This window comes from Megalobrama amblycephala, linkage group LG11, assembly GCF_018812025.1.
Source record: "Megalobrama amblycephala isolate DHTTF-2021 linkage group LG11, ASM1881202v1, whole genome shotgun sequence".
Classification (NCBI taxonomy): domain Eukaryota; kingdom Metazoa; phylum Chordata; class Actinopteri; order Cypriniformes; family Xenocyprididae; genus Megalobrama; species Megalobrama amblycephala.
In genome coordinates, this window is record NC_063054.1 from 14,003,278 (window position 1) to 14,029,715 (window position 26,438).

At 37.4% G+C, this 26,438-nt stretch overlaps 2 protein-coding genes across 2 annotated transcripts in view; one reads left to right on the forward strand and one right to left on the reverse strand.

The window, feature by feature from the left end:
- The window catches only part of kcnh5a (potassium voltage-gated channel, subfamily H (eag-related), member 5a), a 150,810-nt gene that overhangs the window by 119,726 nt on the left and 4,646 nt on the right, over positions 1-26,438 (reverse strand). The gene's annotated exons all lie outside the window — the stretch shown is intronic.
- rhoj (ras homolog family member J) lies at positions 156-25,474 on the forward strand. The gene is made up of 5 exons (XM_048206261.1): positions 156-918; positions 12,810-12,868; positions 21,553-21,717; positions 22,193-22,288; positions 23,599-25,474. The coding sequence occupies exons 1-5, from the start codon at positions 705-707 to the stop codon at positions 23,743-23,745; spliced, it is 681 nt and encodes a 226-aa protein (XP_048062218.1). The 5' UTR covers positions 156-704; the 3' UTR covers positions 23,746-25,474.

Below are 26,438 nucleotides of genomic sequence, written 5' to 3' on the forward strand. Positions count from 1 at the left end.
TACAGCAGATGTACAAAAGTGAACTGACGGACGTTATACAGACATGATCTGAACGTCTCCCTGACGTCGCATGTTTGCTGTGAAAGAAAGAAAGAAAGAAAGAAAGAAAGAAAGAAAGAAAGTGAATGAATGAATGAATGAAAATCCAATTTAAGCCATCCTTCCCTGTGGCGCCATATTTAGGAAATGCAATAAGATTCGGGACGTCCTCCCGCCCCTCCTGTGCCGCTGAAGTCCCCTGTCTGAGTAGGCTGTGGACAGAGCCCCTATTGTTCCCAGCCCACTCCTGCCTAATATGGAATTCGTAAGGAAACCAATGATTTCCTGACAGTGACGATGCGTAGCCGCGTAGGGGCGAATGTGGAAAGCTGTTTGGAGTATGAAGGGAGTAAACAGTGTCACAGACACGGCTTTTGAATTTGTTTCGTTGTCCGACCTGAAAAATGTAAAATAACGGAATGCAAGTTGTGGGAGTTATCGTGAGTTTTCATGAAACTGCTGTCGATGGCGCCGGATTGTTTCGGAAGCGCGAGCTAAAGCGTGGGTCACCTACTTGACGGATTCGCCTGCTCACCATATACGACACGTAAACTCGAGTGTTTAAACTGGTCAAACGAAGATTAACGTCTCAGAGATTGATATTTCTGTCGAGCGAAGACTTGGCTACCTGTGGTGAATATACTTTCTGGACTTGTCTAACTATCATGCCTACTCTCAGCTCGAAAGGTAGGCAGAATGCAGTGGAAGCGGTTGAGGATGGAGGCAGTAACAGCAATCCTGTCGATACTACGGCCAAGAAGATGTTGAAATGTGTTGTGGTCGGCGATGGAGCGGTGGGAAAAACTTGTCTGCTGATGAGTTACGCAAATGATGCTTTTCCTGAGGAATATGTACCAACTGTATTCGATCACTACGCAGGTAAGATGGTTTTCAGCTCAAAGCATTCAACTGAAATCCCTGTTTATGAAGTGCAGTTTACAGTATGTCTGCCTAATCCTTGTCTACCCCCTACAGTCGGGTAGGGGACGGTCCCAAGAATAGCCGTGTGAAAGAGGAGATATCAACTGCCAGAGCGAGGACTGCAGGGCCGACAGACTAAAAAGTAGAAACGGGGTACGAATAGTTTGTGGGGGGTCTTAACTTACCCCACTTATTCAAAAATTATACAGGCCAGGTTGATCAGAAATTATACAGGCCTGTTATACTTAAGGAAAAAGAGTTATCTTCATTTAAATAAACATATATTTCAACAGTGTTTTTAATAAACAAAATTTAAATAGATGCTTGTAAACTTCCGAGTTGGAATGAATAGGTAACCATAGCAACAGTGCGTTGCTCGAGCGCTTTGCTTTCTAATCAGGTGGGAATCGACACAAGTCCTTCATTATTAAGCAATAATAGTAGCAAAAAATAATGAAGTGTTTGTTATTGTGTGTTTAAAACTTTTTTAAGGTAGTTTCCGATTACCTTACTGTGCTAGGGGCGTCAAAAGAGAATTTATGTTGCGCGAGAGGGGTAAATAGTAGCGAGAATCAGTGAGTGTCAGAGCTCGCGAGTGCCACAACCTGTTGATCACAAGAGCTGACGAAATCTAAACGCGTTGCCAGTACTGTACTTTACGCGTCATATCTTTGTGGAACCGCGGTGGTTTACACAAATGTGTTGCCATTTATTAAGTTTGCCATCTCTTTTTTTTTTTTTTTTTTTTTCTGTCGTTCTCTCTGACACGAAAGCATAAGGCTTTGGTTTCTCTGCAGGGGAAAGCCCCATTGACACATGCATGCTCTGAGAATCCAATGAGGGTCAAGCCCTAATTACACAGTGGCAGACAGGTCAGCTCGAACATCCTCTGAGAGTGGTACAGCTCCATGAGAACAACAGGGCATTTCCCTCATAAATACAATGTATGCCAAAACAAAGAATCTTCTTGAAAGAACTTAGGATATTAAATATTACAAACAGTATCTCTTACTATCAGTTTTGCCTCAATCAATTCTCACAAGCTTTTCAAAATTCTAAGCTGAAAATTGCATGTTAACACTTTTAAAGTGGAGTGCTACAAGCAGACCTTCCCAATGCAATGCTTGGTTTTTTTTTCTTCATTTGGTGTTATTAGAAGTGGGAAAAGTTATTTTTACAGAATAGAGAGGAAAAGGGAGTTGTCATATTTACACTGTTTGCAAAATATCTTGTTCAGCTTCTTCATATGATTAAAGGCCCCACAATGACAGTGTTTCACACATATTTTCTGAGGCTGGATAGAAAGAGCAAACATAATTATGACAACAAAAAAAATCTTTATGGCTCTCTCATTTGTGAAAGCTATGTTGTTGGCTTAAAAACATTAAAGCAGGTATTGTCAAAGGATTTTCTTTCCCTTTTTTTCTTTCTAATGTGCCATATGATCAAATAAGGCACATGCCTTAACTGTGCCAAAAAGAAGAACTATTTTCCTTTTTATTAGATTTTAATAGTATCCTGTGTTGTAATTTTCTCCATCTGGCCAGTGCAGGCTTAGGACATAAAGACAGACTGAACTCACTCAAGGAGTGAGTAAAACTTTTAAACTCTTGGGAGTTGAATGAGATGGAAAGACTTTCAAGGAGTGTGATTCTCCGTCAACTCTTCTGGTTAAGTTTAGCTGATGAGTTATGATGAGGAGGCCGTCCAGAGGACACTTAAATGGATGTTGTCACAGACCAAAAATTTGAATGCAGACATGTTGATGAAAAAATAAGGAACGAAGAGCTGGCCTGAGCTGCATTTAACCTTATGGTTTTTAAAGGTGTCGTGTGTATTTAATTTTCAATGTTTAAAATCTTCTCATCTCATTTTTTCATAAATACTTTATATCAACATTCATTTAGGTGATGTTAGTAGTGCATTAATTACACACTTCACCTCTAAGGAAATTAAACGGTTCTCATAAAAAATAGAGGACACATAAAGGCATTTTATTTGGTTCCATTATAGTGTGCTGGCAAACAGATTGAATTCAAATTTTAAGTCATGGTATGTAAAAGTTAGAAGCGCTTAAATAATTTCATCATTACAGTACATTACAGAAGGTATTACAGAAGGTAGAAATGCATGTAGGTTTTAATTTTGTAAAACCCTCTTAATAGTAGAGTGTCCATCAAATACTCTGTTCTATGATGAAGATCAGCAACTGAGATTTACATTAGAAATCATTTTATGGAATAATTGTATATGTTATATCTAGAAAGAGGTATCAGCACAGTTCTTCCATGTATAGAGAGAGTGTTAGCAAAATGGAAATTGGGGGAGAACAGAGGCAATATTCTTCCAGTGCCAATCAGTCACTTACATTCATATTAGGCCCCACTGTCTCCACATTGACAGTGGCCTTAACACAGCATCATAATACGTTAGCGAATTGTCACATAGTGGCTTAATGTCCAGGCTAAAGAGAACAGTGCTCCCATTGTAGGCCACTGAAAGCTTTACTGTGCTGCTATGCTAGAATTGGTCTTAAATGAAAAACTCTGCATTTATTCCATTCATGCTCCAGCAGTAACACAACAGTTTTCAATAGGAAGCATTGGGAATACTGTAATCAAATTATCAGTGAAAATATAATTAATAAGTATGCATCTTTTTCAAATGTATGAACTGAAAATTGTGACCTGAGTAATCCAAGCAGCAGGTATTTGAAAGTTCATTCAGTGTTTGGGGTCGGTAAGATTCTTTTATGTTTTTGAAAGAAGTCTCTTAGACTCATCAATGCTGCATTTGTTTGAACAAAAAAGTAAACCCAGTAATATAATAATATATAATAGTAATTGTAACAGTATTACAATTTAAAATAACTGTTGTTTTCTATTTTCAAACTTATTCCTGTGTTGACAAAGCTGAATTTTCAGCAGTCATTACTCCAGTCTTCAGTGGCTTCAGAAATCATTCTAATATGCTGATTTGCTGTTCAAGAAACATTTATTATTAACAACTGCTCAATATTTTTGTGAAAACCATGATACATTAATTTCAGTATTTTGTAACAATGTAAAAGTCTTTACTGTCACCATGATCAATTTAATGCATCCTTGCTAAATAAAAGTATACATTTTTGAAAAAAAAAAAACTTGCTGACCCCAAACTTTGAGACAGTAGTGTACATTAAAGATACTATGTAAGTATAGTAGTCAACATTTGAAGTGGATCAAAAAAGTTAATCAAAATTGTCCTAAGAACTAAGTTGTCCTAAGAAGAAGGTTTTAGGACAACTTTGATAAAAGATTTTGATCCACTTCAAATGTTGACTACTGTAATAAGGTATGGGAGGCTGTGCTGTATCGTGAATAAGTCAAGGCTGAAGGGTGTTGTTAGGCACGACGCAAAGCTGAGTCAGCCGTGCAATTAGGAAAACCCCTTCAGCCGTGACTTATTCACGATACAGCACTAGCCTCGAGTACTTTATTGCTTTTATAAAACGGTTACCACACAATACAAATATTAAAGCCAAAAATATGTATCAATGCAAATTTCATGAAGTAAACTTTCACTAAAAGCCTTCCTTCCACCGGAAAAAATTGTCCTTGACTGTGAACAGCAACAGAAGTTACATTATTATGCCATTAGATGGCGGCAAAGACTGTCTTTATGATTATGTAAAGCCGGGTGCACACTGTGCGATTTATAATAGTCCTTTATGATGGTTGCTTGTCAGACTGTACGAACATGATCCTCATGTCACACTGTGGGATCTCAGCTGTCATTTATGTCAGACTGTACGACAGTCAAGACACATTAAAAATGGACGCGCGCATGAAAACTTGTCCGGAGGTTTACATCATAAACCCACACACATTCGATGACTGTGAGCTGCATTACACGCGGGACTGAAATGGTGGCTAACAAAGACATCTCTATCATTAATTTTGATCACGGCTTGTCTTGAAAAACGACGACAATTTGATGTTCGTCATAGGAGAAGTCACACTGGAGGATTGTGCACCAAATCTTCTGACACTCCCAGAATTTCGTTGGAGGTAAAATTTGATCGCAACCGTCATTAACTGGCTGTCTGTGAACATGTCAAACTAGCGATCAAAGACTACAGATTTTAGGGTAGGATTATAGGAATCTTTTAGGATTTGCAAAATTTGTCTTTGGCCACCAAATCGTGGCCAAAATCGCACAGTGTGAACCAGCCTTCAGTCAGCAGCTAAGACTTTTTATATTGAAAAGACTGAATTGTTGTGAACACGGAACAAGACGCAACTGACAAATGCTTTGACTAGTGCTGTCAGTCATGGGAAAACCCCTTAAATATTAAGAGGACAAGATGATACATTGGACATTTAAACAAATTTTTTATTATGAACATAGGACTGACCTGAAGGAAAATGCTAAATCTGAATGCAGGTAATAAAGTCACTCACTCTATCTTTTTCTCACAATAATCTTCTACATAATACAGTAAGCTTCAATGAACAATATCAATTGAGAACATACAGTTTACGTTGCTAAGAGTGTTGTGTAGTGATACACAGAATCATTGGGTGAAGCGGTCATAGCCGTGTTTTATCGTGAATGAAACACGGCTATTGACCAATCAGAATCAAGGACATTTCATACAGCATTTCACCTTTCCAGCTAATATGTCGTTTATACTTTTTTTTTTTTTGGTTGTGTTGGTGGCTTAATTATAATATATACCGACTACTTTTGAAGAATAAATAAGGCCAAATATAATTTTTCAAAGTGAGTGAACTGACATTAAATTTTGACACAATATTATATATTTTCACCAGAACCACTGTGATTGCAACCTACGAGAGTCAGAGCTCACTCAAGAGTATGTAGGACTATGGTTTCCGTCAATAAATCCCATGGGATCAGAATTCCCTTGTCCAAAACAAACTGATGACATTCCCGGGCCATGACACAGTGCCTGCTAATGCGTTTGAGATGAGTCATCGTCTAGAGTGGCTCCCACTAGACTCCGAACAAAATCAACTAATCCGCCAATTATATTGCATTGTAGATATTGCCACATGGTCAATACTGAAATGCCTACAGCTATAAAGCTAAAGTTTTTTAGTAAGGGACAGGATAGGAAAGTAGCACTTTCACTTTTCAGTATTAAACATTTGTCTGAGCATTATTGTTTTCTCCTTATTCCTCCACTCCACTGCATTTTCTATCCTTGGACTGGCATATCTGTAAAGCACCTAAGTTCTTTGAAAGGTTTTTAACTCACCATAAGCAAGAATATTCATCTGAACTATACAAAATAAAACAATAGCCTATATCAGTTAGATTGTTTATTAACACTGACATCCATAATAGTTAAATAGTTAAATTAATACTAGTAAAGGATACATCCAGAAAAGTTCTGGTTTTGAAGAATGTGTGTTTTATTCTTTGTTGCCAAGGAGATACCATAATCATGTGTATGTGGTTTGACGGTTAACCAGATTTGGTTAGTGGTTGGTTGGTGGAAAGAACAAAAGTTGGGTCTGATGGACTGGTTGAAAGAAGCAAACTTTTGAATTTATCACTTCTACTTTAGTGGTAAATACTTGATTACATCTAAAGCTCACTTGGATTTGTTCTAGATTTAATTACTGAAAAAATTTGATATTTTTGGGGATTCCATTTTTGGGGAAACTGTCTCTTCAAGAAATATTACAAAAGTCACTATTTTGAGTATCGAAAAAGAGAGTTCATAATTAAGTAATTAAATAAAAGCTCTTAATTAGTGGTGTATATACAGTGAGTGGTTAAGTTTGTGTAATGTTTTGCTGAGTGGAAGTACTGTCACAAAACGTACACCAGCAGGTACAAGCTCAATCTTATAACGAGTGCTGTGTAAGGGCCTTACAGATTCTTCTGGCTTCAGAACGCAAGATTAATCACATTAATGCCTTTTTTTAGTTATGCTATGCAAAATGTGTAGATTATGTACACTTTGATCCTCTGGAAAGCACTGTTCTGTAGCAACAGGAATTAAAACCCTATGGCTTATTTTGGACTTTGACCCACCAATGTCTTCAAAGAAACACTAGTAGTAAAAGATCCTTCTTTAGAAATCACACTTCAGGAATGCCAACCACTCGAAAAACATACAAACCCATTTATACATCACCACACAAGCACATACTGGATATATTTGGCATGCCGATGTAAAGGTTTTGCTACTTGGTCGAAGAGCAGTTCTTATAGAATACTGCGTAGGAAATTATGTACATACAGTATTTACAAGTCCTAGTAAACATGATTTACAAGAATTAAAGGATTGGGTTTGAAGAATGTCTATCTTTTCAAACTTTTTTTTTCAGGATTTGTAAAGTCAACATTTACAGTTAATTTAGACAAATTCTGCTTTTCTAATTAAAAATTACATTTAAAATCATTTAATTCTACTTCCTTACATTCAGATTCGAATTGCAATTCTGCATCCTGTTTACTGTTTAATTCAAATTCAGGAACTGATCTGGAATTTTCATTTTTCTTCTCAATTGCTTTGGCTCAATTCTCAATTTTTTCTCAAAACAATAAGTTCAGGTTTGGATTTCTTATTCATTTGAGCAAATTACATGTGTTTTCGCACATGTGCAAAAAATAAGTACAATTGTCTACAATTTCGAAGTAACTGAATGCACATGGCTTGGTGGCAGATTTAAATTGTCACTCTTCACAACATTTTTTCATCATGTGAGCCATCACATGCAAAATGATTCATTCAGTAATCAAAATCTTTCTGACATACAGGTATATTTCATAAATATCTTTGACATTGAATGATTTATATATAACAAACATCTCCAGGGTTGATTGCCATGGTGAAAAAAACTTTGGAGGCATTTGAAAAATTTGCTGACAAAATACAGTATATCACAGAAGTGAATACACCCCTCACATTTTTGTAAATATTTTATTATAACACTGAAGACTAATGACACTTTGCTAGTAGTGAGTGTACAGCTTGTATAACAGTGTAAATTTGCTGTCCCCTCAAAATAACTCAACACACAGCCATTAATGTCTAAACCGCTGGCCACAAAAGTGAGTACACCCCTAAGTGAAAATGAATTCCCAATTAGCCATATTCTCTCCCCAGTGTCATGTGACTCGTTAGTGTTACAAGGTCTCAGGTGTGAATGGGGAGCAGGTGTGTTAAATTTGGTGTTATCGCTCTCACTCTCTCATACTGGTCACTGGAAGTTCAACATGGCACCTCATGGCAAATAACTATCTGAGGATCTGAAAAAAAGAATTGTTGCTCTATATAAAGATAGCATATGCTATAAGAAAATTGCCAAGACCCTGAAACTGAGCTGCAGCATGGTGGCCAAGACCATACAGCGGTTTAACAGGACAGGTTCCACTCAGAACAGGCCTCGCCATGGTTGACCAAAGAAGTTGAGTGCACGTGCTCAGCGTCATCTCCAGAGGTTGTGTTTGGAAAACAGACGTATGAGTGCTGCCAGCATTGCTGCAGAGGTTGAAGGGGTGGGGGGTCAGCCTGTCAGTGCTCAGACCATACGCTGCAAACTGCATCAAATTGGTCTGCATGGCTGTCGTCCCAGAAGGAAGCCTCTTCTAAAGATGATGCACAAGAAAGCCCGCAAACAGTTTGCTGAAGACAAGCAGACTAAGGACATGGATTACTGGAACCATGTCCTGTGGTCTGATGAGACCAAGATAAACTTAATTGGTTTTAGATGGTGTCAAGCGTGTGTGGTGGCAACCAGGTGAGGAGTACAAAGACAAGTGTGTATTGCCTACAGTCAAGCATGGTGGTGGGAGTGTCATGGTCTGGGGCTGCATGAGTGCTGCCGGCACTGGGAGCTACAGTTCATCGAGGGAACCATGAATGATGAGAGCATGATCCCCTCCCTTCGGAGAATGGGCCGCAGGGCAGTATTCCAACATAGTAACGACCCCAAACACACTTCCAAGATGATCACTGCCTTGCTAAAGAAGCTGAGGGTAAAGGTGATGGACTGGCCAAGCATGTCTCCATACCTAAACCCAATTGAGCATCTGTGGGACATCCTCAAACGGAAGGTGGAGGAGCGCAAGGTCTCTAACATCCACCAGCTCCGTGATGTCATCATGGAGAAGTGCTAGAGGACTCCAGTGGCAACCTGTGAAGCTCTGGTGAACTCCATGCCTAAGAGGGTTAAGGCAGTGCTGGAAAATAATGGTGTGCCACACAAAATATTGACACTTTGGGCCCAATTTGGACATTTTCACTTAGGGGTGTACTCACTTTTGTGGCCAGCAGTTTAGACATTAATGGCTGTGTGTTGAGTTATTTTGAGGGGACAGCAAATTTACACTGTTTTACAAGCTGTACACTCACTACTTTACATTGTAGCAAAGTGTCATTTCTTCAGTGTTGTCGCATGAAAAGATATACTAAAATATTTACAAAAATGTGAGGGGTGTACTTACTTCTGTCAGACACTGTAACTTGGTCCTGAAGCATGAATTAAATATTTTTGGTAAGTCACTACATTTTTTAGACATGCATAAAACAGTGACAATTGCACTTGTGCAGTTTAAAGAATGTTAAAGGGATAGTTCACCCAAAAAGGAAAATGATGTCATTAATTACTCATCCAGTTTGATATGCGCTCCGAACCACTGATTCGAAACAAGATTCGTAAAGCTTCGAAGCTTCATGAAGCTGTGTTTTGAAATCGCCCATCACTAGATATTGTTGAATAAAGTCATTATTTTGTTTTTTGGCACACAAAAAGTATTCTCCTTGCTTCATAACATTTAGGTTGAATCACTGTAGTCACATGAACTGTTTTAAATACGTCTTTAGTATGTTTCTGGGCACTGAAGGTGTTAATTGTCTTGCTGGCAATGCAGGCCTCGCTGAGCCATTCGGATTTTATGAAAAATATCTTAATTAAAATAACTAACCCTTTAAGACTTTCAAAAAATGAGTCAAAGCAATTGAGAACACCTTTTTTGAGGCATTCTCAGATCAAAGTTGAATGCTGTCAAACACACTAATTACAAGATTGAACTTAAGACACCAATACATTTATTTCTATAAGACATAGGAAATTTGCTGGACTGGATGGTGGACAACATTCTACCATGGAAGAATGGGTGTCATTTGCGAAGTAAATGGTTAGCGCTTGAGACCTAATGCATCTGTGCTGGAATGGAAAGTGTCCAAATTAAATTTGCAGTCTCTTGCTATTACCATGTGAGTATCTATACAATTCTCTGTACTGTTCTTATGGGCTAAAGCTCTTGAAGGCAGATAGCGGATGACTCCAATGTCACAGTCCAGTCTGTGAAAGAGAAAAGAGGTAAGAAAGTTATGGCCTGGAAGGACGTGGGTGCTTCTGATGCCCCAAATCATGTTTCATAACAGTGGGTTAGGCTTAAGTGAGACTGTAACTCAACATTGATTTTTCTCCAGGCCACAGAATGGGGGCTGGGGTTTGCTGAGAGCTAGAGCCTCATGGGGAAAAGCAGCTGACCAGAGAGAACAGCTGAGGGTCTGATTCACAGCCACCAAACCTTCTTTGTCTCCACCGACTTGTATTTCTTTACCGCAGTTTCTACATCTCTCAAACCTTCACCTCACATCACCTCAGTCTTGTTTTGTATTAGTAGTTCTCCTCATTTATACGTAAAGAAAGAGTCAGAGAATCAGTAAGAGAGGAAAAGCTTGTTTGTGTGTATTTGCAGTTTAGACTCCTTATTTAGCCCGGCCCCAGGAGGGGAAGAGAATCATGTTGGCAAAAAGACTTGTCAGGAACAGCTGATATGCAGCAGCAGACTCAAGGCCACTGTTTCAGGTTCATCTTCACAGTCTACAGGGAAAGAACTTCTAAGCACATCTAATCAAAACACCGCTTGGCTAGATTCCCACAGCTGCAACGCCTCGCCCCTTTCTTTCAGAAAAACACCACCCTGGAGGTTCTTGCACACCACAGTCCACATGGCTCCTCAGTGACCCTGTGTTCCTTCATGAAGCTAAGCTAGGAGCATTAGGGCTAGTGCTGCTTTGAATTTGTCTCTTGTCCCCAGTGTTGAGCACATGATTGTTAAAATTAGCATTGAGATTAGCAATCGCTCAAAGCAATGTAAGATATGACTGAAAATTTCATTTGAATTTTAAAAGGGGTGCATAGTCCATTCTTGTAATCATAAATTATGAAACAAACATTATGCCCTGTTAAGTGAAGCAGTAAAGCTAGCATAAGCACTTCTTTAGGGCTTTTTAGTGTCTTTTAGGGTTTCATATTTGTTTAAAACTGACTAGGTCCATTCAAATTATGCTTTCAGTATATCAAGTTTAGAAAGTGTTCCTTGAACAATGGAACAAAGAAACTTTTCTCATAATAAAACTGACTTTAGACCAGGTTTTTGTTGGTCAATGGCACAGTCATTTTCAGTTGCCTCAAAATAGCAAAGCACCTGAACACACCTCATTTTCAGACCAGCACGCCCATGGACGAACAGATGAGCGCGTGTGCATTTGCTATTTAAACAACGTGGCACTGGATGTGAAAATGATAACTGTGTTGGGCTGAATCTAGCAAAAAAACAGAGCATCTCGCCTGGCGTCACATTGCGCCGGGTGTATGATAGGGCCCAACATGAGAACTGGATCACAAAATTCAAAGACGGTATATGCCAAGATGATTCATTTGTATTACTTTGAATGAAAGAAACTGCAACGTGCATTATGGCAGAATACGCCCCAGATGGCATACTCTCACAAGGCAATCATATGACTTCAGTGGGCTTGTAATACCTATAGCACACAAGTTGTATGAACCACTTTCATACAATAGCTTTTATGGTGCTTTTTGTCATTTTTGAAGCCTGAAAGCAGCAGGCTAAAAGGAGAGCCTTGATTTATTGTCATAATATTGGAGTGTTTAATCTGAATCATCTGTAGTGGATTTCTTCTGAACATTTTGCTGGTCTTGTTTTCGAGGAATTTTTGGAGAGGTTGTCTGTTCTCTCCTTTTCCAAAAGCTTCTTGACTCATCCAGGCAGCTAGAGTTATAGTTTGCTGGAAGTGCTTTGGTTCTGTCCTCAATTTTCATGACAGGAAAGTCATTGGCCATGTTGGAAGCATTCATAGGTATCTGGCTCAATACAGTTGATAGGTTCAAAAATCAAAAATTGGCAATAATTATGCCATCTCAGGCATGAGTCTTTCAGACAATCATGAAGTTGAGAAGATTTAATTCAGTTCAGGGTGTCTCAGAAGGTGCTTATGGTCTACAGAATGCTACTCTATTCAGCATTTCTCTTACCCTCTCTTTTTTCTTCTCTCACACACATTCCTATAGAGTTAATCAGCCTTATCATACCACTACATGCTCAAAACATTGAGTTTGAGAAGAGTGTGGACAAACAGTGGATAGTATCTGCAGTTTGTTTGATACCTCAGTGAAATGTTGAGTCCAGCTGTTCTCCTGTTCTCAGAAGTGGTCCTTTATTGCATGTTGTTTGATGACAAAAGATTGACTTGTCTGGGTTCTTTCCTTTTACTTGTGTCAACACAGCCGTTCTCTCCCCCTCATCACCCACAACACAGAATGAAATATGTATGAACGCACACACACCACTCTTCCCTCCCTGTTTTCCAAAACCGGTCACCCCTTGCTGTTGACAGCTGTCCTGTTCCAAATCAACCTCCATTCCCACCCACAACCAAACAGCAGGTCCAGAGTTCTGGAAGTACATCAGAGGGATGTGATACAGCAGGAGCAGAAACACTTTTACCAACATATTCTGCACTGTTTACACATGTATAACGAATCTATTGTTTTGTTTTTTTTTTTTTACAGTGAATGTAACAGTATCTGGAAGGCAGCACTTACTGGGATTGTACGATACTGCTGGACAAGTAAGTTAAAGCTTCTGAGGTCTATACAATATCAATAGGCCATCTGCTAAACAACCTGAATAAAGGCCCGTTCACACCAAGAATAACTATAAAGATAACCATTATCATCCACACAATGGACAATAACGTTATGTTTAAGAAGTCTGGCATACATCACCAGAGAGTAATCTGTCATTTTACAGGAAAATTAAGTTATGATATTTTGATTAAAATTACGAGGTCAAAATAAATGAAGCATATGCATGGCTGAATCACTCGCAATAAGTTCTATAGCATGCATATCAGATAGTTTCATTTCGACTTCAAACCTTATTCACAGAATAGCAAAACCTCAAAAAGACTGCCTGCACTCAAACGCATTTAAATTAATTCAGACATTCACTATATACCAAACAACAACTGAATACAGTCAAATAAAAACAGACATAACATAAAACAAATTAATGTTTTTCACTAGGCTTATTTCAACCTTCCCTACTAAATGCAGACATTGTAGCATCAAATCACTCTGAATTTAAACTCCTTTTGCATTGCAGTCACGTTTAATGGCAGAATTTACTGCATGTTTTGAATAATGTTGTAAATAAAGCTCCAAGCACTGACTTGAAATTACAACAAACCACAGGCTGGGTTGTTTTTATCACTATCAGCCCACCATAATGACTTTGATTTGGCTTATTGCTGTGATTCTTCAAAAAGAATCTCACATGACTAATCAGATACAGCCTGAAGAAATGCATCTAAATCAAAGCCCAGCTGTTTACTTTCCTTGTGTGTCTAAAGTCATCACAGAATCAGCCATCCCTGCAATAGCCATCTTATGAGACCCCAGTTAATACAAGTTTTAATCCTGGAATATTTAATGCTACAGATTACAATGTCTGAACATAAACAAAGAACTTGTTCATACGATGACTCTCTCCCACTCATTCTATCCAGTGCCTGTGTAACTATAATGTACAGGACGGGGCAACAGAGTTGGAGATCCAAGTGCAGGCTTTATTCATAAAAGCGTAGTCATACAGGCAGTAGGTCAAACACCAACAACAGGAACAGGAAGGCAAGGCAAAAGAGTAGTCCAATACACAGGCTATGGTCAAGGCAAGCAGCAAACGATCATCAAACAAAGAAACAGTCCAGGGTCAAAAACACAGGCAAGAAACAAGGAACACTGAGACCTGGGGCCCATTTCAGAAAGGAGGTTAAGTGAAAACTCTGAGTATGTTAACCCTGAAATGAGGGAATCTCTGGGTTTTCCATTTCAGAATGGGAGGTATGTCAAACCCGAGAAAGCAGGTTAAGTCAAGCCTGTTTCTGAAAGAGGTGTAACTTATACTCAGAGTCAGTTACCATGGTAACTTACTCTGTGAACCTAACCTGGTCAGGAGCAGGTTTTCTTCAGTAAACCCAGAGTTTCTATCGGTCTCCTCCCCTTTTTAAAGTGCTAGTGATGTTTAAATAGTTCATTCATTCGTTCATGCTGCAAAAATGCTTTTCGTACAGAGTATTTTTTGTCCTATTTCAAGTACAAATATCTAAAAATTCTTAAATCAAGATGGATTTTGCATATAAGAAAATGATATAAGATATTTAGTCTCATTTCCTGGGGGGATCTAAATTAAGAGCATTTAGTAAAATTATCAATATCTGCCAGTGTGGTAATGAAAATAATCTTGCAAACGGAAAACAATATTATTCGGAGTGTCTATTACTAAGTGCAAATTTAAAGTAGCTCCGCCCACAAATGTCAGACCAGGTTAAAATTACCCAACGTTCTTGTGGCTGTACTGGTGTAGACGGTAATGCGTTAGGTGGGGAGAATTAACTTGTGATGCGAATGACTGGGTTCGAATCCGCCTTCTACTGAGCTCGCTATTCTCCCTTTTCTCATCAGAAAGGCATTTATTTTCAATAAAAATGAAGAAAATGTTCTAAAAGTGGAAGTAAATTGCCTAACGAGTGTTTAATAATGATAAAATAATTTACCCTCTGTTATTATTGCATCCTGTTAAATTATTTTTCTCTTTTTTTTTTCGCATGTGGGATATGAAAACGAATATTAGTTCAATAACTTACCATTCTACCAGTTTTCACCTTTGATATTTTAACAGTGATAAGAATTAAACTTGCATTGACTCAGAAGTATGCGGACGTCCTTTTGTCACGTGCTGTTGCCATGGTGAATCGTAATGTCAGAGCTCCATTGATGATGGCTTTTCATAGTCGTGGTGCACACGCTTAACTCAGAGTCAACCTACTCAGAGTCGATTGAACTAACTCAATTCAGCTTTTCTGAAAATGAAAACTCAGAGTTTCCCATTTCAGGGTAAGTCAACTCAGAGTTCAAGTTTTAACTTAGAGTTGGTTGAACTTCCTTATTGAAACAGGCCCCAGGTCGAAAACAAGGCTAAACAATACTAAGCCCATAGTGTGTGTCTGAGTGCAGCTTATAAAGAGTCACTGATGGGAAACAGTTATAAAATTGTGATTAGTGCCCAGCTGGGGAATTGTGGGAAATGGAGTCCATATGAAGAAAACAGAACACGGACCCAGGGCACATGTAACAGTAACATTCAAATTAGCTTAAGTTTTTTTTTTCTATGTACATCAGACAACTATTTTAGTTTTTATATACTATTGTAGTATTTATTAGTACTTTGAATTTTTTAATTCAAAAGTTAAATTGACATTTTTTAATTTTAGTTTAGTTTTATTAATTTTGTTAACTGTGCTTTTGTCATTTTTATTAGTTTTTGTATTTTTAAATATTTATTTTAAGCTTTAACTTAATTACACTTTTTAGCTTCAACTTTATTTTTATTTCAGTTTTAGTAATTTTAGTAATTATTTCAGTTAGTTTGACAGGGCAACATTATATGTAGTTTTATCAACACTGGCTTGGTTGTTATATTATATATCTCTTTTTTTCAGCATTTTAGTATAAAAAATTTTAAATAAACGTTTTCAGAAACTGAAAATGACACCACCACCAATTCAAAAGTAAAAATGGAGGCATTTGTGTATAGTTGTTACTGAGTTTTGATCATTATAAAAATAGTCACAATTATTCTGGTTTCATGATTGATCATTACTGTCAGCTTGTTAAGATTACTCTTATAAAGGAATTCTATTATTCCTAAGAGGAAAATTCTATTAAAAAGACTTTTGCTGACATTGCACAGGGGGTCGGCATTCATTAAATAAGATGTACTGAGTTTCTTACTGAGCATACATTTGAATAAATAATGAGGGATAATGAATAATGAATTCTTTTATATGCAAAAACATGCAGTGTGTACAAAAAGAATAGCAATATGTGCATATTTTACAATAGATGTCTCAGATACGGCAGTAGACTAATATGAAGTGCTATAGGGTACCAATTTGCATAACAGTATATACATATTTACAAACAGTGCACTTGTCACACGTGGTTGCAGCAAATGATGAGATGTAGGATCTAAGCGCAAGCAGTATGAAGTTTATTTTAACAGAGAACTTAGAATACAAAACTCAGAAAAGAACAACCGGGTATATGCAACAGAACTGACAAGTGAACTGACCTAAACACAGGGCTAAAAGGAACACTCCACTTTAAAAAAAAAAAAAAAAAAAAAAAAAAAAAAAAGGCTAATTTTCCAACTCCCCTAGAGTTAAACAGTTGAGTTTTACCATTTTTGAATCCATTCAGCCGATCTCTGGGTCTGGCAGTACCACTTTTAGCATAGCTTAGCATAGTTCATTGAATCTGATGAGACCAATAGCATCTCGCTCAAAAAAAAAAAAAAAAAAAAAATGACCAAAGAGTTGATATTTTTCCTATTTAAAACTTGACTCTTCTGTTACATCGTGTACTAAGACCAACGGAAAATGAAAAGATGCGATTTTCTAGGCCGATATGGCTAGGACCTATACTCCTATATTCTTCTGGCGTAATAATCAAGGAACTTTGCTGCCGTACCATGGGTGCAGCAGGCGCAATGATATTACACAGCGCCTCTCACAAATGTCTCCATGGTTGCAAGGCACGCTCCCTGTGCAAACTTTTTAAATAGGAAAAATATCGAAACTCTTTGGTCATTTTTTTTAGCGAGATGCTAACGGTCTAATCAGATTCAATGAACTATGCTAAGCTATACTAAAAGTGGTACCGCCAGACCCAGAGATCAGCTGAATGGATTCGAAAACAGTAAAACTTAACTGTTTAACTCTAGGGGAGTTGGAAAATGAGGCTATTTTCAAAAAAAAAGTAGAGTGTTCCTTTAAATACACTGTCCAAACAAAGGAACTAATTAACTAGACACACCTGAACATAACTAACTCAATCAGTAACCATAGAAACCAACGGGGGAGAACAGAGGAATACAGGACTAATTAACAAAACAAAGCTTAGAACTCAAACGAGCAGAAAAACCCATATCCAAAACAAACTCTAGACATGAACAACTAAACAGAACACAACACAACTCAAATGTTACAGCACTGAGGGTCACTTTTTTTGCCTGTTTTTGCCTGAAGTAATAAAGAAAGCTAAAGTGTGAGTATTACTGTTCAGGGGTGCGTTTCCCAAAAGCATCGTTAGCCAACTATGGTCGCAAGTTCCACTGAATTCTATTGGTAACGACGGAACCTGCGATGATGGCTTTGGGAAACGCACCCCTGCTTGATATAATTATGTAAATGTTTCTTAGGACCTATAGCTGTGGCAAGCACACTATGAGCTGTAATGATGAATATTTGCTGTGTTTCAGAATTGAACAGACTGACTAATGTAGTGCTGTATAAATGAAAGTTATATAATTCAGCATATCTGCTCCTATAAGCAGTTCACTGATACAGAGGAGCATTTGTGTGAAGTCTGGCCCTTCTCTTCTATTGATCACTGACTAAAAGATCAATGGCACTCAAGAAGAAAGACTTTTACAAGATGCTGGCACTGGTGCAGAGTTGTCATTCGGCGCTAACACTTTAAAAGCCTAATGTAAATTATTTATGTTCATTTGCATTTCATAATACGTGACTGAATAAAGCCATAGATATTAATACTCTACTTGTTACTTGTATTTTACCAGAACATTACAGCTAGTGATTCAGGGTCCTCATTTTTAATATGGACTTTTAAATGGCCATTGTCAAATACTCAGATATGATGCAGTGGTTTAGTTCGGTGATCCCCAAACAGGGGTACATGCATGCCAGGTTGTACTTAAAGAGTTAGTTCACCAAAATCTGAAAATTATCCATAATTTACTCACCTCAGGCAATCCTAGGTGTATAAGACTTTCTTCTTTCAGCCAAAAACAGTTATATTAAAAATATCTTCCAAGCTTTATAATGAGAGTGAATGGTACTCAAGATTTTGAAGCCCAAAAAAGCATACATCATAAAAAGGATGAATAATCCATATGGCTCCAGGCAGTTAATAAAAGCCTTCTGAAGTGAAGGAATGCATTTTTGTAGGAAAAATATCAATATTTAGAACTTTATAAACTATAATCACTGGCTTCTGGTAACGGCCGTACGCAAGTCGAGTTCCAGCAGAAGAGTGACCTCTGACCTGACATATGACTGAGGAGGACGTAAGCTTAGGTGAGAGGTGAGGCTCTCGCAGTTCAAACAAATAGGGCTGGCCAACAAACTCAAGCTCCTCTTCTCTTAATCTTCTGACATTTCTCTTTAAAAATTCTCATTTTAGACTTCTAATTCATGACCGGTGTTTTGTTTTGCTCTATCCCCTGCGCTTCAGCATTCATCAATATGTCATGCATCGTGTTAGAGGTCACTCTTCCTCCGGAACTAGACTCGCATACAGCTGTTACTGGGAGCCAGTGATTATAGTTTGTAAAGTTATAAATATGGATAGAAGACCTTTATAAACTCCCAAGAACCTTACGGATTACTTTTATGATGGATGAATGTGCTTTTTTTTTTCTTCTCGACTACCATTCACTCTCATTATGAAGTTTGGAAGAGCTAGGATATATTTTTAAATATAAGAAGAAAGTTATACACACCTAGGATGCCTTGAGTAAGTTAGTTACGGGATAATTTTCATTTTTGGGTAAACTAACTTTTAAGCTTATGAAACCTATAAAATTAAATTACAGTTTGACTGGTTTTCATTTACTCTCCTATTCAAAACTTTGTGGTCGGTAAGATTTTTTGTTTTGTTTTGTAGAAGTCTCTTATGCTTGCCAGTGCTGCATTTACTTGGGGAAAAATGCAATAAAAACTGTAGTATTGTGAAATATTATTACAGTTTTTATTTCCTGTAATGGCGAAGTTGAATTTTCAGCAGCCATTACTCCAGTCTTCAGTGTCACATGATCCTTCAGAAATCATACTAATAGGCTGGCTTTCTGCTCAAGTAACATTTCTTAATATTATCAATGTTGTGTTACTTAATACTTTTATGTAAATGGTGATAGATTATTTTCTTTCTTTTTTTTTCTTTTTTTTTTTTTTTTTGATGAATAAAAAGTTAAAATAGAACAGTTTTTATTTGAATTAAAAAAAAATGTGTAATATTATAAATGTCTTAACATTTTTTCAATGGTGTATATACAGGTGCTGGTCATATAATTAGAATATCATCAAAAAGTTGATTTATTACACTAATTCCATTCAAAAAGTGAAACTTGTAAATTATATTCATTCATTACACACAGACCGATATATTTCAAATGTTTATTTCTTTTAATTTTGATGATTATAACTGACAACTAAGGAAAATCCCAAATTCAGTATCTCAGAAAATTAGAATATTGTGAAAAGGTTCAATATTGAAGACACCTGGTGCCACACTCTAATCAGCTAATTAACTCAAAACACCTGCAAAGGCCTTTAAATGGTCTCTCAGTCTAGTTCTGTAGGCTACACAATCATGGGGAAGACTGCTGACTTGACAGTTGTCCAAAAGACGACCACTGACACCTTGCACAAGGAGGGCAAGACACAAAAGGTTATTTTTGTGGAGGCTGGCTGTTCACAGAGCTCTGTGTCCAAGCACATTAATAGAGAGGCGAAGGGAAGGAAAAGATGTGGTAGAAAAAAAGTGTACAAGCAATAGGGATAACCGCACCCTGGAGAGGATTGTGAAACAAAACCCATTCAAAAATGTGGGGGAGATTCACAAAGAGTGGACTGCAGCTGGAGTCAGTGCTTCAAGAACCACTACGCACAGACGTATGCAAGACATGGGTTTCAGCTGTCGCATTCCTTGTGTCAGGCCACTCTTGAACAACAGACAGCATCAGAAGCGTCTCGCCTGGGCTAAAGACAAAAAGGACTGGACTGCTGCTGAGTGGTCCAAAGTTATGTTCTCTGATGAAAGTAAATTTTGCATTTCCTTTGAAAATCAGGGTCCCAGAGTCTGGAGGAAGAGAGGAGAGGCACACAATCCACGTTGCTTGAGGTCCAGTGTAAAGTTTCCACAGTCAATGATGGTTTGGAGTGCCATGCCATCTGCTGGTGTTGGTCCACTGTGTTTTCTGAGGTCCAAGGTCAACGCAGCTGTATACCAGGAAGTTTTAGAGCACTTCATGCTTCCTGCTGCTGACCAACTTTATGGAGATGCAGATTTAATTTTCCAACAGGACTTGGCAACTGCACACAGTGCCAAAGCTACCAGTACCTGGTTTAAGGACCATGGTATCCCTGTTCTTAATTGGCTAGCAAACTCGCCTGACCTTAACCCCATAGAAAATCTATGGGGTATTGTGAAGAGGAAGATGCGATATGCCAGACCAACAATGCAGAAGGCCACGATCAGAGCAACCTGGGCTCTCATAACACCTGAACAGTGCCACAGACTGATCAACTCTATGCCACGCCGCAAATGCTGCAGTAATTCAGGCAAAAGGAGCCCCAACTAAGTATTGAGTGCTGTACATGCTCATACTTTTCAGTTGACCAAGATTTCTAAAAATCCTTTCTTTGTATTGGTCTTAAGTAATATTCTAATTTTCTGAGATACTGAATTTGGGATTTTCCTTAGTTGTCAGTAATAATCATCAAAATTAAAAGAAATAAATATTTGAAATATATCAGTCTGTGTGTAATGAATGAATATAATATACAAGTTTCACTTTTTGAATGGAATTAGTGAAATAAATCAACTTTTTGATGATATTCCAATTATATGACCAGCACCTGTATAAATTTGACACTTATTCTTTGCTTCCTCTTAAACATGTAAAAGACAAACAAGCTAAAGTCTCTCATTGAAGGAAGAATCTAATTGGCAAGTCTTTTTCACCCACTGATGCACAGTATTAATTGTATATAGTTTAAAGTGCATTATTGTAATAATGGGCACTGATAAAATGAATAATAATGTTGAATGCTATCCAGTATAATATTCAAAAGAAACACTTCTGGTGGGGTGTTAATGTATCTTAATACTTGAAATTAATCAAGAATATTCGCCATTACAGTTCTGTGCTTTCCACAGCTATAGGTCCAGAGAAATGTTTAATAGTAACACTCACACTTTAGGGTAACAGTCTTTGAATCAAAGTCTATCAGTTAAACACACACACACACACAAAAAATGTGTTTAACTTTTTATCTTATATTTTGTTTTTCCAAATTATGTTTTGAATCATATTTCAGTTGATGAGATGAACGGAGTCTAAAGCAGGTCTTACTTCACTCATCAATTTCATCTTTGGCATCTTTTACAGGAGGATTACAATCAGCTGCGGCCCCTCTCTTACCCCAACACAGATGTCTTTCTCATCTGCTTCTCCGTCGTGAATCCAGCTTCCTATCACAATGTTCAGGAGGAATGGGTACCTGAGCTCAAATCCTGCATGCCTCACGTGCCCTACATCCTCATTGGAACACAGGTGCAAGAGTTTCTAATTCAGGCAGTAATGTGTTTTATTATTATCATTATTATTATTGATAATAATAATAAGAATAAGAATAAGAATAAGAATTTTGTTGTTGTTTATATTTTATTATTGGATCAAATAATAATAATAATAATAATAATACATTTGAAATATTATTAAAAATAATTATTGTTGATGTTGTATTTATATGATCAGATCAACTATTGATATTATTAATAATTGTAATAATAATTATTGTTATTAATGTTGTTGTTTATTTTTTATTATTAGATCAAATATTGAGATTAGTTTATCAGATCAAAAAAAAAAAAAAATCTGAATATTTATGGACTGCTGGAGAGCTTGAAAAAGATCCCAGAAAAAGATCCCTGTAGTGAACATTCTTGAATTTTTATTTATTTATTTTGGAAAAAACCCACCACCGGTCTGCAATTTATTTATTGAACTTTTGTTCCATTTCATTCAGATTGATTTGCGAGATGACCCAAAGACACTGGCACGTCTGCTCCAGATGAAGGAGAAGCCACTGACCTATGAGCAAGGCCTTAAACTAGCCAGAGAGGTGATGGGACTTTCACTTTTGCTGGTTTGGCTTAAGCCGAGTTCAGACTGCACAATTTTAGCCCCAATTTTGGCTCGCCGACAAATGCCTGAAATCACAGGCAAATCGGTGCTCATTCACGCGAGTGACAATCACGCAGTGTGAATGAGCAAAGACGCGATCTGAGAGAATCGCAGACGAGTAGCCGACGCCTGTGAGATATTTGGCATGCTAAATATCTGGACCTGTCAGCGATTCAAAATCCTGCTGTGTGAAAAGTGTTCGGATTGAAAACTACATCGGCGATGACCAACAGCCAATGAGAGAGCAAGATACAGAGCAGCGGGGAGTTCGGGGAGGAGTTATAGACCACAATATCAGCAAGCATGCCAAGCGTCCATGTTCTTCTTTTCTTTTTCTTGTTTTCGTTGCAAATCAGCGCACAGGCAATTCGTACTGCAAGCTTCTTGCGGGCTACCATTTTTAATAATAATCCCAGTCTCACGTGAGAACTCCGGTCTTGTATGCGTGATATCGCATTGTTTCCTTGTCACATTTCACATGTGTTTGGTTGTGAAACGTAGTTTGCGTGCCAGACAGAGTTGTCGGCGATTCTTCCTATTGTAAAGTCATGCAGTTTGAAACCTTCTGTCGCCGATCCGTCGTGCAGTTTGAACACAGCAGCGACTGAATGCTGACCAAGATAGTCATGCAGTGTGAAAAGAACAGTGACCCGACTATTTTGAAAATCGTGCAGTCTAAACTCGGCTTTAGTTGTCATTTGTTCTTGATCTGTCCAGCTTTCAAAAAGCAGAAAGCATGATTCATGAACTATTACCACTGTGTGGCAAAGCACTGAAAGGATTAGTTCACGCAAAAATGTATATCCTGTCTCACCCTCATGTCATTCCAAGCCTGTATGACTTTCTTTCTCATGTGGAACACACAAAAAAAAGATGCTTAACAGAATGTTTGAGCTGTTTTTTTTTCCATTCAGTGAGAGTGAATGGTGACCACATTTTCGAGGCAAATTTTTTAATGAATATAAAGTTACATTTAAGGATTATAAAATGACTACTTTGAGAAGTCATAAGGACCACTTTTGATGATAATTTTAGGAGCTTGATTGATCCTGGTCACTGCACTCCATTTTCATTATATGTAAAAGAGCAGCTCTGACATTCTGCTAAACTTTTCCTTTTGTGTTCTATGGAAAAAAAATAGTCATATAGGTTTGGAACAACATGATGGTGAGTAAATGATGACAGTACTCCAGTGAACTATGCTTTAGCCTAAAGCTGAGTCTTAATATTATATATTGTTGTCCACAGATTGGAGCCCAGTGCTATTTGGAGTGTTCGGCACTGACTCAGAAGGGACTAAAGACAGTGTTTGATGAGGCCATCCTGACAATCTTCAGCCCTAAGAAACAAAAACGGGGATGCACGGCCTGCAGCAGCTGTTGTGCTATCGTGTGAGGATAAAACGTCTCCAACTGTGAAAACCCACACTCCTCCAAAGCTTCGGGCAGCGTAACAGACCCTAAACCGCCTCCAGTCTGCTGTACATCCTTCCTTTCTCCATCCGCCCGTTGTCCCTCAGGACAATGAGTGGTCTTTCCCTCGGTTTGTGTGTCTTGTGGAGAGCTTCCAAAACAAGTGCCTTAATTTCTCCCCACGTTGCCTTTCAGGATTCACTACTAAAGCCAAAGAAGTTTCAGACTGGGCTGCGGTTACTTGAACCGACAAGGCGCGACGTCGCCAATCTCCAATCAAACAAACGTTTTAGATTCAGCTCTAGGCCAGTGGATTTTTTTTAAACCGACTATATTATATGGTTTCTCGAGGCTTATGAAATAATGAAAATCCATTCCTCCATGCAAGCTGGTTTTTCTCAGTCACCTCAGATCAATATGTGCTCTTTCTGGAGTCAATGCTTCAGCAGTTTGAGCTAGTTAATAAGGGAAATTCTCTGGAGGATGGCCAACTCATCAATAGAGGTAGAGCAGAAGGAAGAAGAGAGAGAGCATGTGTAAGAAGTGCATCTTTACCACAAATCATTGGGTCATTCAAAATTAGCAACTAACAATTAGTAAAAATCACTGATAAACCGTCGCATACCTACACATCCAAAGACACAAATAATAATACAATGACAATCAAGCACACTATGTGGAGACTGAAGTCTATCAGTGACAGGATAAAGGGAAAATGTATATTGTGATAACATTAGCCCATGAATTATTCATATTTCCTTGGGTTTTTAAAACCGATTTGCCCTTAAGTGTACTTAGTCACGTTTTTGTGAGCCATCAGACCTTAATCTTTATACAATGTAGGTGTAGAACAATGATGCCATATAATGGTGCTGTAATTATTCTATTTTCCATACGCATTTACATTATGATTTTTGAAATGTAAACTACAGTTAAAATACAGAAGACAAATTACTCTGCCTATACACATTTTAAAAAATGCTCTCATTGTCCTTATTAAAAATGAGCCGATGGAGGACTTTAGTGCCACTTAAAAATAAAAATAACTAATCACCAATGTACTAATTCCAAAATTAAAATATAAATATTAAATGAACAAATTAGTTAAATGTAATAACTTTTAAATTATACTTTTTTAAAGCATGTACAAATTTCTTATTCATTTGCCAGTTGTTGTTTTGTAAAATGCATTTTAATAGTAATTGATATATTATTTTAGTTAAATTTAACATTTTAATCATGAATTAAATGTCAATAGTTTACTTATTTGTAAATCTTAAAAGGTTGACTTTCCTTTTTATATTATCATTTAAATTTGTATATTTTTTAATATTTATCACTATTATTATTTTATTTTTAAGTGGCATTTATAGTACTCCATATGATCCTACAACTGTGCAAAAAAAAAAAACACTCAACCTATCACTCCCTATTTCAGCTGAAGTACTGGTGTGTTTACTAAGAACCAGGCTTGTACACTGTCTAACTGTTCAGTTTTTCCTCTGGCTAAAACCGCCCCCTTATTTTCCCCTTTATAGATCAGCTCAAACACAAATGGCTTTGTACTTCAGACTTTTTTTTTCTTTTTTTCGAATGCATGTAGTGTGGTCATGCTGTAAAAGTGCAGTCCCTCCTTATTTGGCCTTTTCAAAATGAGGACGTTCCCTACTGTATTTTGGTACAAGTGTCAAATAATATGGACAATATGTGTAGCCCTTACCTTTTTGTTTTGGACACATGACATAACAATTTTAGTAGGGGTGTGACGAGACGGGTATCTCACGAGACGAGACGAGACTCGAGATTGAGTTCACGAGACGAGACGAGACGAGACAAGATTTTTACACACTATTTTTAAGAAATCCTCAATGGCGAAATACATGACTAGATAAAATATTCTGCAGGTGTATTTGAAATGTTTTAACTAATCATCTTGTAATGAATGTCATTTCAGTTTTACTTTCTGAGTATGAATTATCAGTAAAAGACAACAATACTCAAGTACTGTAAAAGGTTTTGCCACTAACTCAACTGACTGACTTCTCTTCTGTATGATTTCAGTCTCTTCAGACATTACTGTACATGATTTATGAGCTTCTACAACTTTTGACCTCCTAACTGAACTCCTTTCCACAAACTGATCATAGAAATAAAAACAGTATGAATAAAAATGGTAACACTTTACAATAAGGGCTCATTTATTAACATTAATGTATTAACCAATATCAACTAACAATGAGCAATACATTTGCCACAGTATTTATTAATCTTTGTTTATGTTAGTTAATAAAAATAGTCATTCATTGTTAGTTCATGATAGTTCACAGTGCATTAACTAATGTTAACAAATGAAACCTTATTGTTTGTGCTTAATAAGATTAAGAGAAAACTGTTATTCATTTTTATTGTAACACTTTACAATAAGTGCAACCATAATCGCACTCTCTCAATATTCAAAGTGCAAATTTTTCTTTGATACAGAGCTACACAACAACTACACTGCCCAGCCTAAAATAGCTTTCATATTGAGAGATATTTGCATTAATCAGGGAGCCGCTTTCAAAATGCGGGGTATTGAAATCGCGTTTGAATGCGCGCTCGCGTTTACTTTCACTTTCAGCGATCGCGCGTACTCTGTAAATATGGAGCGGCGGCGACCGTTATCCAACTGAATTA

What these genes read in the sequence shown, in the direction of transcription:
- rhoj (XM_048206261.1), top strand. Translation starts at nt 705, where the DNA reads ATGCCTACTCTCAGCTCGAAAGGTAGGCAGAATGCAGTGGAAGCGGTT. An exon ending in TGTACGATACTGCTGGACAA is followed by an intron (nt 12,869 to 21,552) that starts GTAAGTTAAAGC and finishes CATCTTTTACAG; the next exon opens with GAGGATTACAATCAGCTGCG. An exon ending in GCCTTAAACTAGCCAGAGAG is followed by an intron (nt 22,289 to 23,598) that starts GTGATGGGACTT and finishes TGTTGTCCACAG; the next exon opens with ATTGGAGCCCAGTGCTATTT.